Below are 12,674 nucleotides of genomic sequence, written 5' to 3' on the forward strand. Positions count from 1 at the left end.
TCCCCTGGGCGAGCTTATGTCTTTCAGACTTCAAAGTGGTTTCTTAACAGTTATCTTGCTTTAGCAATTCATTGGGTGCTGAGCAGTAGTTTTTAGGGCATATCTGAATGGTCTCAGGCATTTCTCTCACTTCTGCCTTGTGCACAAACACCGTGTGTGTGTGTGTGTGTGTGTGAGTGGGTGGAGTAGAATAATGATATCAAATGCTTTTTATTGATCACACACACACACACACTGAAAACATGACTGAATCTACTCCTGTTCCCTCCATTTGGGAGTACAGCAGACAGGATTGTTCTGTTTGTGTGTGTGTGTGTTGATATTCATTTGAATGCTGTACTGTTGCTACATTTCATACATCCTCATGGATAGTAATGACTAAGCAAACAGGCTCCTGTGTAGGAGATTCCTGGTTTTCATGCAGAACTCCCAAAGCGCCTGACCCAGAGCGCTGACAGGGGGGCCAAGAATGTGACACAATCAGCTTCTGTAAAAATGATTCAGACATTGCAATTGCATTAAATTATGTAAAAGAACTCATTCTGGGTTTCAGTATAATGACAAATTGCTTGACAGTTTTCGTTCATGGAATCATCGGATCTTATCTTATTAAGTCGTTTAAAGAGCGGTGGGAAAAGCCTGGTGTCCAGGAGAAGGGAGGTGTAGGTGAGAATGACAGGATGACCGTTTAGATGAGCCTGTGCCTTTGAGCATGCACATGCAGGCTGGTGCTGCATCTAACATCTGGTTTGTGGAGGAGTAGCTGATTTCACTGTTTCTGAGCCTAAAGGGGCTTTTTTCATGCTTTCTGCTTAACCTCGCACCCACCAGTCTGATCATTCGCCATCCCTATTTCCTTTTCTTTTGTGACTCCAGGCTTGGAGACGTCTCTCTGCTGTGTGTACTGTTGTGTGGGCGAGAGAGGCAACAGACAAAGGCCTTCATGCATAAATGTGTAGAAAAAATAATGTAAGATATGATTCAATTGTTGTCAACAGTAGGTGTTGTGGCATGATTGCCAGGGGTAGAAAGGTGATCTAAAAAGACGGGGCTTTCCAGCAAAGGTTTGCTGCATTAGATTTAACACTCACACGCACACACACACGCACACACGCACACACACGCACACACACACACACACACACACACACACACACACATAAGTGCTAATAGAATAAAGGGAACACTTAAACAACACTATGTAACTGCAAGTCAATCACCAATCAAATTGTCCACTTACAATCAACTTCACATGCTGTTGTGCAAATGGAATAGACAACAGGTTGAAATTACAGGCGATTAGCAAGACATCCCCAATAAAGGCGTGGTTCTGCAGGTGGTGACCACAGACGACGCTCACATAACAAACACAACAAACAGGGAATCAGGGTTGAGGAAAGCAGGAGAAAGGATTGGGTTTACTGGAGATGAGGGGAGTTGAGGTGAGCCGTTGAGTCGTTGCCTCATTGACAAACCATGACTGAGCACAGGCCGGCAATCAGAACGCTGATTAAATGGAAAACGTGTCACCCGGTTCCACATCCATGCTGCCACGCAGTCACGAGACAACAAATGTGTCCAGGAGTTGGTGGATGCTTTAGTCCAGGTCTGGGAGGAGATCCTCAGGAGACCATCCGCCACCTCATCAGGAGCAGGCCCAGGCGTTGTAGGGAGGTCATACAGGTAGGTGTAGGCCACACGCACTACTGAACCTCATCTTTACTTTTTTAAAGGACATTACATCACAGTTGGTTCAGCCAGTAGTGTTTTTTCACTTTAGTAGGCAAACCATGGGCAAACAGCAACATTGGGGGCAAACGAAGATCAAGCAAGGGCAAGTTCAGAACAAAGCAGAAAAATCTGGTATCAGGATACTCAGGGAATTTTCGAATTCAAATGAATTAACATCCAGTTTTACAAACTCCATGTTGAGAAGCTAAAATCACAGCCCCAGCCAATAGAAAGGGCTCCCAGTGGAAAAAATGATGGGCCTTGTTCTCATTTTTGACTGTGTGGCTATTTGGCAGACACTGACCCCCATCCCACTCCAGTTCACATTAAGAGATACACAACAAACTCATTCTGAATCCAGTCAATAAACGAATAAAGTCTTTTTTTATTTGTCCTTATGTCAGCGGTAATAATTCTGTCCTGAAAGGCCAATTACCCTGGCAATGTATGAACAGCTCTATTCATATTTATGTGGAACATCATTGTAGCTGGCACAATGTCCGGCAATTTGGTCATTGCATCTGCATTAGCATTGATCTGAAGGACCATGTCAGGTCATAATGTCTTTTCAGAGCTGTCAGCAGCTCTCTAGTTTCTGTCTGTGTTCATGCCGGACTGTATTCTGAAGCTACGAGATGATGAAGATGCCCAAAGGCCTCACAAGTCCAGTGTAAGACAAGCTGGGGTGTGTCTCCACTTCACGAGCAGAGAGTGGGCGGCTTTAAGTTGGCTAAAGAGATGCAGGTCATTCGCGTGGGAGCCAGCATCTGTGAAATCCCGTCCGGGTTATAATAGAAACCAGGCTGTGTACAGCTGAGAGTAAATCGTGTGAGTAAAAAGGTCCCAGGCCACCACTGCCTCACACCCACGTTACCCCTCTTCTCATGGAATCTCTGGTCTTCAGGCTTTAAATTGGACTATTGAGAACATGTTTTGGGTTTTCTTTGGGCTGCCTTTTGTCTGAACAATGTTCAGTTGTTTTCCATATTTTATATACAGTACAGTCCAAAAGTTTGGACACACCTTCTCATTCAATGTGTTTTCTTTATTTTCATGACCATTTACGTTGGTAGATTCTCACTGAAGGCATCAAAACTATGAATGAACACATGTGGAGTTATGTACTTAACAAAAAGTACTGGACTCCACAGTCACCGGACCTGAACCCAATCCAGATGGTTTGGTGTGAGCTGGACCGCAGAGTGAAGCCAAAAATGCTAAACACCTCTGGGAACTCCTTCAAGACTGTTGGAGAACCATTTCAGGTGACGACCTCTTGAAGCTCATCGTGACAGTACATAACTCCATTCATAGTTTTGATGCCTTCAGTGAGAATATATATATCTTTTTTTTTTTTTTACAGCTTATAGGTAGTAGCCTATAAACCAAAAGTGTCTCCAGTGGGGACTGTCCCTGTAACTACTGGATAACAGTGTCTGATAAACTCAAAAGACTTTATTCTGAGCTTATTAACTGAAGAATCTGAGATTCTGTGTCCTTTGCACATCTTCTGATGTTCATTCACTCGTGTACAGTACAGGCTGAGCACAAATGTGGTTTGCAGTGCTTTCTAAGGCAAAAGAGACATGGCTGTGTGCTGATTTTTGAAAAGAGGAAAGGAGACGGCTATAGTCTTTAAATAATATTCAGCGTATTTGTTTGTTTCATTAAACTGACGATGGAGCCCATATCCCATTTCTCTAACTGAGACAGATACCGACGAGACACATGCAGGAATTAAATAAATTACGACCCCCCCCTGCCCTGGTCTTCTTCCACTGTATTTTGCAGCATAATGCTGCTGTAATCTAATTGGGTCATTGTGCATTAGGAGAAGTGAGTATCGACTATCACCCGTTCATTTCACCTAACAAATAAGAATGAACAGACAGTGCCTGAGGAAGAACACAGTGCCAGGTTATTTCACTGTAGTAAAAACCATACCCAAATACAAGTATACAGGTTTATTCGGAAAGTGACTGTCTGGCACAGTAGGGGTCTGACCGCTCAAACTTCATGAATTTTTCATTCAAGTCTCAGTAAACTTTAGTAATATATAGCACTTTGTCACTCCCTCCCTCACTCATTCATTCACATGCTCATTATCTTGAAGCACTTCCTAAGCGGGGTCACCCTGGGTGGCATGCCAGGCCACTGCAGGGCACGCACACCACTCGCACACCTGCAGACAATCCAGAGTGTGAACGCCTTTATAGGGCAGGAGGACACCGGAGAACATGGAGGAAACCCGCGCCGTGGAAACATGGGGAGAGCATGAACACTGGAATCACAACCCCCGAGGTGTAAGGCCACGTCGCTAAATGCATGTCGCCATGTGGCCCTATGTAGTACTTGTAGTAATTGATCAATTACCCTTGTGTTCACTATGTTTTTTTTTTTTTGTTTTTTTTTTGGGGGGGGGGGGGGGGGGGGGGGGGGCAGGGATCTGTTCTAGAACCGTTATTTTTCCTTATTTACATAAACAACACTCGTTAAATATGCAGATGGGAATAAGGTAGGAGATGCCACTGATACTGAGTTGGAGACAGAGATTCTGCTGAGCGACTGGTACGTAATTAAAGGCAGGGCTGGTGACTGGAAGATGAAATGCAATAGAGACTAAATGAAATATTTTATGGATCAGGGTGTGTGAACTTCCATGTCTCTTGCTGGTGTGGGGAAGCGGTCAAGAATGCAAAGAGACAGCTGGGGTACAGATGGGTGGAGTTTAAACTCCACAGATGGGTGGAGTTTAAACTCCACAGTACTCATTCTGAGTACTGTGTCCAGGCTTGGTCACCTTCCCTCTGAAAGGACTTCAACGCAGGTCCACGTGAAAGTATGGGGCACTGGATCGGTATGGACCTGTCGACGGGTTCATAATGGGGTCCGGGGGCTCTGACTCCGGTGGGGGGACTCTGGCTCTGCGATTCGGACCCTGATCATGTGCAGTGTATAAATGGTTGCCTTTTGTGCTTCAGCCTTGTCTGGTACTTAACATGTCCGTCTCATGCGGCTGTGTGAACCTGTTTTGTTTGTATGAAACCCCTGTTTGTGGTGAGCCGTGCCAGTGCATGCTTTGGCCCACTACACGCCTGTTCACTCCCACTCCCACTAGTGGACTGCTGCTGCAGCGAGCGCATTCTTCATTTCACCCAATTAAGTATCACAGGTGTTCTCTTTTTTAAAAGCTCCGCCCCAGAGTCCCACAAGACATCATGTACAGTCTCTGTTCATTTGATTTGCAATGTCGGCCACTGTATAAAAGGCGTCCTCTCGCTTATGTGGTTCCCCCAGAAGCATGGGGGCACATGGGGACATTTATTCACTTGTTGTCCAGCTGCGGAACCTGCTGTGCTGTAAACTGCCGTAAGTCTATTGCTTTGTGTGTGTGTGTGTGTGTGTGTGTGTGTGTGTGTGTGTGTGTGTGTGTGTGTGTGCAACGCTATTGGATCATTATGATGTAATCGTTCAGGCATTAATTGGGACTTATACTACCATTCAAAAGTTTAGAGTCATTGAAAAATTGGTAGGAAACAATAGTTTGAAGCATGAAAAAGTTGTTGGTTGTTTGTGTAATGAGTGATGGGTTGCTGGAAATGTCTGTTACTCTGATGGAATATCTGCAAACATGTGGACAGGAACTTCATCAGCAACTATAAGTCTTGAGTTCCAGTGCTGCTGTGTTCATTAACCCAAGAGAGTCACTTTAAAAGCTTCATTCATTATAAGAAAAGCCTATAAGATTATTTTAGTACAGCTGAAAACTGCAGCGATTAAAGAAGCAATAAAACTCAAAATTCACACTAGTGCGATATCAGGTGCGTCAGCAGACGTTGGTTCGACTACATCATTACCTCCCATAACCGCTAAGTTCTGTCACTCAGGGTTGTGGCTGCCGGAGGACATTCTGGGACACTGGGTGCAGGGCGGGGACCGGTTCACCTACATTTACATTTACAGCCCTTATCCAGAGCGACTTACAACACGTAGTTACAGGGACAGTCCCCCCTGGAGACACTCAGGGTTAAGTGTCTTGCTCAGGGACACCATGGTAGTAAGTGGGATTATTTCAAAGGTTGTCAATGATTATTATTATTAACTGACTTTTATGTAATTTTTCTAAATGACCCTTAACCTTTGCAAGGTAGTTACAGAGCCGATTGCCAGGCAGGCCTGGAAATATGAAGACTGAGAGAAACGGGGGTACAGGGTGGGCCACGCTTTAGGGGCGCAGCAGTAATTCCTGTAGGGTTCTCCAGGGTCCATTGACAGGAACGTGGCCGTAAACGCATTTAACGATCCATTGAAACCCACACTAAAAACGGGCCATGCATTTTTAATAAGGTGGGTATCTGATGCTGACTTTTCCTTTTCTTTTCCTTTTTTTTTATTCCCCCTCTCCCTCTCTCCCCCTCTCGCTCTCCTGGCACGTCCTGATGCGAGAGGCGGGATCGGGGTGGCGCCGCGGACCGCCACTCCACGAGGATGCTCCGGCTGCCGCGTGGCGCCGCGGGGACGTGCGCGACCCTGCTGTCCCTCTTCGTGCTGTGCAGCCGCCAGGACTGCGCGTCCCAGTGCCGCCAGGACGAGGAGTGCTGCCGCGGGGGCTCCCCCGTCAGCTGCTGCAAGGTGCGCCCCGGCTTCCTCGACCACCTCACCTGGATCACCCGGAAGCTGTCGGGCGTGCTGATCCTGCTGCTGCTCTTCGCCATGGGCTACTTCATCCAGCGCCTGGTGTGCCCGCGGCCGCGCCGGCAGCGCGACGGCGCGGAGGAGCCGCCCCTGCTGGCCCGCGGGGGCCACGCCGCGCGGTCCCAGGACTCGCTGCTGGAGCGCGTCCCGGACCTCGGCTCGCCGCCGCTGCCCGCGTACGACGTGGTCAAGTACCTGCCCACGTACGAGGAGAGCATGCGGGAGCTGGACAGGGACCGATCGGACGAGAACTTGGTGGCCGCGTCGCCCGGCGCGGCCGGGCTGGGAGAGGACAGGCGCGGGACGGGGGGCTCCACGAGGGCCACGCGGAAATCTGTATGAATCCATCTATTTATTTACGCTTTATTCATTTAAGCTACGAGGTGGCTTTCCAGAATTTGTACTGATTATTTTAATCAGATTTTAATCGGATTAAGAGTTAAATAAGTGGCCATGGGACAAATACGATGAAGACAGAAAAGTCTGTATTTTCATTAATGTGCAATGTTCACTTGCATATACGCCCAAAATCACATGCATTCACACACATGTATGTATGTGTGTATGTGTGTGTGTGTGTGTGTGTGTGTATATATATCCTGGTTTTGATGCCGCCAGTGTCTCATGATGGTTGTATAGCAACAGTATGGATGTTCAGACCAGATGACACATTTGAACTGGTTGGTTATGGGAAGCACTCAACCTGCTATTTACAGCATGCCGCTCTGGCAAGGATATAAACACACACACATTTCTTTAATTTCCCCACCTCTTGAACGACATATTTATTCATGTTTATTAATGGACATTCGACACGGTCAGTCTGTGATTAGCGTTTTAAGAGGCACAGAGATCAGCTAATGAAGGACTAATGAATATCCTCTGCTTATTATTATTTTATAAGCTAGAGTGATTAAAGCAGAGAACAATTTTATTTTTCAAAGCATCTTAAATATAGGCCCAGTTGACATGAATTTCTTTTGTTTTAAAAGATGCAATTGAGCTTCCAGTCCACTCCCCGACTCCCTTGACATCACTTCTGGTTGTATGTTGCTTATCTATGTCACGACTGCTAAACGTGAGCAAAGCTTTCATTGCTCTTCAGTGCTCTTGGTTCCTTGTAATCCTGTCTTGCTGTTTGTGCCACATAGCCATCAGGTTTTGTAAGGAAAATGAGAATGACAGAGTCGTGTAGAATCTTTAATTGATGTACTGACATTAAAAAGGTGAAGAACTGAGTGTGACTCTCAGACTCTTGTTTTGTAGCGTGCTGTCATACTTGCATTTCTTTGCAGTCATGATCAGCATCACGTGGCTAAACGGCATTCTTGCAAAAAATGTAGACGAGAAAATAAAACACGCAAAATAATTCACTCTAACAGCCCATCCCGTCCCTGATTATTCAGTCAAAATCTCAGCAGATTTTCATTTTCAATCACACAATGTCTCAATAACAGTTTTCTTTCTTTGACCTGGTCTCAATCGTCTGTGGCTCTCCACTATATTAATTCACTATTAATTCAATTCCTCAACCACTTGTGTGCCTCTGTTTGGCCTTGAAAAGAGTGCAGATGGACTGTCACATGGACTGGTTTTATACATTTGAAGAACAGAAGTAAAAACCTTTGAAATGTCCTACTTCATAAGCATGTCTTCTGTCATCCTTGTGCTTCCGCATAAGCAGATATTGTTACCATTAAAGGCTTAAGTACAGCCAAGCGTAAAGGAGGCAGAAATTTCTTCTAATAGTTAACATAAAACTACCCATAATGCTACAGTTTCCATTAACACGTTATTAAAAAAAAAAAAAAAAAAAAAAATTTTACCTGTTACTCAGGGTTGCACACAGGGCGGGGACTCAGGACAGGGTGGCAGCCTACTGCGGGGCGCACACACACACACACACACACACACCTACGGTCAATTCAGAGTTGCCAATTCACCTACTGTACACACCTTTGGACGGCAGCAGGAAGAATGAAAACCTGGAGGAGACCAACACGGGGAGAGCATGCACACACCAGATCCAAGCTGGGATTCAGTCTCACAATCTTGGAGGTGTGCGTCCATGTCGCTAACCGCCAATAAGATTTGTTCTGGCATTGTGAATTTGTCTAGAGACCACTGCATTTGCAGTGACCTGATAATTGTTAACTGTTGTATGGTGTAAGTGTAACACCATCTTCTTCTGCCGCGGTAAATCCGCATGAACGTGTGCTCGCTGTATAATGCATGTCTGTTCCAGGTAATATTCTCTGGCCCATTAAGTAAAACAACATCTTGGCTACAGCGTATTTGCAATTTATGGCATCGCCTGTAAGCTTTAGTGACTTTGCTGGGCTGAAGACTATAAATAACTTTACGTTCAACACAGTGCACAGTGCAGGAGCTCACAAAGCAGGTCACTTGCTTCCTCGTAGTGAAATCACATCTGGAAGAAAACATCACAGTCTGAAAGTTCAACATGCGCAGAAAATAATGTGCTGGTTCATTAAGGTAGATGGCAACACACAAGCCAAGAATCAGCATCTCCGGTTTTAAGGTAGGTGTAAAAAAAGCATCAGGTTTATTGTCTCTAGTAAAAATAACTACTGAGCGCAGTTATTCATACTCCTCTCGGCAGACCAAATGGTGAACAAAGTGGGCCGGGATCAATGGGCATTACGTGCCATTAAACGGCCTGTTGGAAAAAGTATGGTGGTGTGGATGAAGTAGCTTCTTGACAATAACTATTCGTCTGCTGCATGAATGAAGAGCAAGATTTCAACTGTACCAAAACCAGGCGCAGTGACGGGAGAGCGAGCAACCGTACACGACCCGTTTCAGCGAGGTATCATGCATCAGGTTTCATGTTGGACACAAGACAGCGCCTATAGCCATAGCGCCCCCTAGCAACCCTAAGAAAAACGGAATATGTGTAATATTCAATGTATGAATTCTATTATTATTTCAATGCATCACTTTCAGAGTAAAAACACCAGCCAACACGGTAAGTTCTTTCAAGTGGTGCAATTTCTCAGTGGGTTGTTTTAATTTAACAAGCTATTTGATTGATGTTTTTTTTTTGTTTGTAGAATTTTAATTTTTGAGGGACATATTCTGACAAATAGAAATAATTCATTCATTTGTCCCTTGCATTAGGGCTATGAAACGTAACACTGTTGATTGACCAGGGTACTCGAGGGTTGTGGACTTGAGTCTGACTCCATTGGTTTAAAATGTTCTATCAAGAGCATTCTGTCGGTCTACCTCAAATCATGCACACACTCACTCATACAATTCAAAAACGGACAGTCTGGTGAGATTTAATCACCTACCTCCACACGGCTGGGGTCAACCAGGGTCAACGTAGTCAACATACCAAATATTCTTTCAAGATTTAGATTTTATTCACAAATGTAACATATTTGACAGATAAGGCATTGTAATATATCACAAAACTAACAGTAACAGTAAGAAATATACATTTCCATATACATAGCAGTAAGAAATAGATATTGTATGCAAAGAAATAAATATGGATAGAATAATGAGATCAGAGTTAAGGATTTATTGGCTGTTCAGCGGCGAGAGGCTACACTGCTCCGGACTGATGCGTTGGCAGCTCGCTCCCTCTCTTTGCCAAGCTCCATCTCAATCTTTGCCTGGATCTTCTCCCAGTCCACCTCCACCTGCGTAAAATGCACAAAGTTTAAAAAAAAAAAAAAAGTGAATGTCCTATTTTTGACTGCTAAGATTTGCCTGGTAAGTTGAGCACACACCCCTTCAGAATACTGCAAGAAGCGCTTGTTGCTCTCCTTCTTGCCAAAGTCTTGCAGGAACTTCTGACGGTATGCCAGCACAGTGTCCACGTGAGTTTTGTGTTTCACGGCTAGCTCGAGAGCCCTGTGTACAATGACAAAAAAAGTCAAACACAACGACAGCCGTGCGAACCCCACGAGAAGCCGCCCGCAGACCAACCTGTCCCAGTTGTAGAGGTTGATGTGAACCTGTATGGCCTGGTACACAAGGCCTGCCTGCAGCAGCGTGGCCTCGGCCTCCTGCACGTGGCCGCTGAACAGGAGCATGTGAGCCAGGGAAGATTCCTTTGACGGCAGCTCCTTTATGGAGTTTATGTACTGCACTTTGTCCACCTGTAGCCCGCGGACCAACGGCATTTGTTATGTCGCGTCACACCATGAAGCCATTAAGAGAGCTGCACACATGCGAGTTGATTTGCGTCTGACTCACCTCGCCGATGGCGGCGTAGGCCACCTCGGCCATTGCAAGCTCCCGGCTGCCCATTGCCATGCCAGCAAGACATGCCCAAAGAGTTTGGTCCTACAAAGAATGCAATGTATAAAATCTGCATTTGTTTTGTACAGTTGTGTTCTAATAGCAGTCATACACACACACACACACACACACACACAAAAGTGGATCAGGCCTGCGTTTCGACAGGAGGGGAACCTGGGCTGAATGGTGGCAGGCAGCCGTGACTTGCGAAGAAAGACTGACTCATGGCTCGGTATGGGAAAGCAAGGGTGGGGACAGAGCAGATGGAGAGAGGGTGTTGTCCCCTGGTGGTCATCATAATGTGAGAATGTGAGAGACCCGGCAGGGGAGGGGGTGCCGCGATAATGAATATATTTCCTCCAAAGTTAATAAACTGACATCACACATTGCGGGAAAATCCGTTCGATGAAAAAGAAGGCCCCACCCATTCCATACCATATGCAGGACGGAAGGAGTTCACTGTCACCGCAGTCTGAGCGCACTGTAAAAGGAAGCATTGCTGCCAACACATTTGTGTTGTTGTTGTTTTTTTTAATCGCAGTTTTGCATAATTTTTAAAAGCAGTTTAAAGAAGAAGAAGACGGATTCGCTGCTGGAATACAAAGAAAAAAAAAAAAAAAAAAAACGAGAAGCCATCTGTGGCTTCTTCCCATGAGACCCGCTTCTCTCTGGCCATTCCCCTACCCCCCCAGTTCCAGTCGGTCTCTTCGAGGGGCTGCGGTTGCTGTATCATAAAGTGCCACCACGTGACGTAGCTCACAGTGGACTCGGAAGAGTTTGTGCGTGTGTGTGTGTGTGTGTGTGTGTGTGTGTTTGGAGGGGGAGGGGGCATGTGCGGTAAATGGCACATGAGCTAATGAGGAATAAATTAGCAACACAGCCCTGTTTTTTCCCCACTATGCTGGACTTGCTTCAATGACTCACCAGTCTCAAAAACAGACATTCTATGCTAAATTGTATGCTATGCAACTCTATAAATATTAGCCACAGATCCATAAAGCACTAAGGAGACCACAGTTGTCCCAGAGAGGACACTTTACATCATGGTGGAGGATGATGCATTGGGAAGAACACAGGGAAGTGCACTACTCTGAGGCATGTGAGAAAACGCTCCTTTACTGCAGGGATGGTTAGGATGCGAGCGATAACGTCAGATTTAATAAATGTTCCACTAGCGCATATCTCACAATGCACAAGTTCTGGACTTTCGGCCAAGAGGGGAGGGAGGGGGTGGGTTCAGAGGAAGAAACACTGAAGACTGAAGGCCCCAGGACTCACCTCCTCTTCAGAGGCCTTCAGACAAGTTGCACAGAGAGACAGAGAGAGAGAGCGAGAGAGAGAGGGAGAAGAGCACGCCACAAACCATGAGCCAACGGACATGGAGATGCACAACAGGAGAGATACGAGACCCATCAGCCAAACCACAGTGCACCGAAACACACAATCAAATCTGCACACGTGCATGTACACGCCCACACACAAAAAGACACATCATAATAACCGCAGTGTACTGGAAAACGCACAAACACACACATCTCTCTCCCACACGCAGAGGCACCCAACAGGCCGTCACAGAGCGTCAGTGCAGAGTGAAGACTGGTTCTCATTAGGTGCAACAAACGCCTGCGAGCGCAACAACCAGGGCCTCGCAGGGGCGACTCTCAGCTCGCACTCTGTGGTGCTCGGCCATGTCCAGATTTGGCACGCCGTTTTAGGATTCATTCATTTGACATCATTACACTGAAGGATAGGTGCTGGACAAATATTCTTAAACACTCCAGGTTATGAATGTTAATGTCTTGTGCTCCTGCATTGCAACGATTTCTGGTCAAAGCCATATTAACGATTTAAATACAATGTTGACTTCATTTACAACAAAAGTGTGCTGAATTAAGCTTTTTGCCTTCTCCTTATGCATATTTTGTATTCGTATAGTGTTACCAGTTCTACTGGTCAGTAGCTAACTAAATAAT

General features: G+C 45.7%; 2 protein-coding genes across 4 annotated transcripts in view; one reads left to right on the plus strand and one right to left on the minus strand.

Moving 5' to 3' along the window:
• Positions 1–6,219: 6,219 nt before the first annotated feature.
• On the plus strand, positions 6,220–7,493 carry c15h3orf80 (chromosome 15 C3orf80 homolog). The gene has a single exon (XM_028962802.1). The coding sequence runs from the start codon at positions 6,220–6,222 to the stop codon at positions 6,766–6,768; it is 549 nt and encodes a 182-aa protein (XP_028818635.1). The 3' UTR covers positions 6,769–7,493.
• A 2,300-nt stretch (positions 7,494–9,793) lies between these two features.
• ift80 (intraflagellar transport 80 homolog (Chlamydomonas)) overlaps positions 9,794–12,674 on the minus strand; it is a 33,485-nt gene continuing 30,604 nt past the window's right edge. For 2 of the 3 annotated variants that reach the window (XM_028962813.1, XM_028962815.1), the window contains exons 16-20: positions 11,980–11,994; positions 10,657–10,746; positions 10,387–10,559; positions 10,188–10,311; positions 9,794–10,097 (exon numbers count right to left, since the gene is read on the minus strand). In XM_028962813.1, the coding sequence (XP_028818646.1) occupies positions 9,987–10,097; positions 10,188–10,311; positions 10,387–10,559; positions 10,657–10,746; positions 11,980–11,994 (513 nt within the window). In that variant the 3' untranslated portion in view covers positions 9,794–9,986. The remainder of the gene's footprint in view (positions 10,098–10,187; positions 10,312–10,386; positions 10,560–10,656; positions 10,747–11,979; positions 11,995–12,674) is intronic. The other variant, XM_028962814.1, reaches the window with a different exon arrangement.

Source organism: Denticeps clupeoides, chromosome 19, assembly GCF_900700375.1.
Source record: "Denticeps clupeoides chromosome 19, fDenClu1.1, whole genome shotgun sequence".
Classification (NCBI taxonomy): Eukaryota; Metazoa; Chordata; class Actinopteri; order Clupeiformes; family Denticipitidae; genus Denticeps; species Denticeps clupeoides.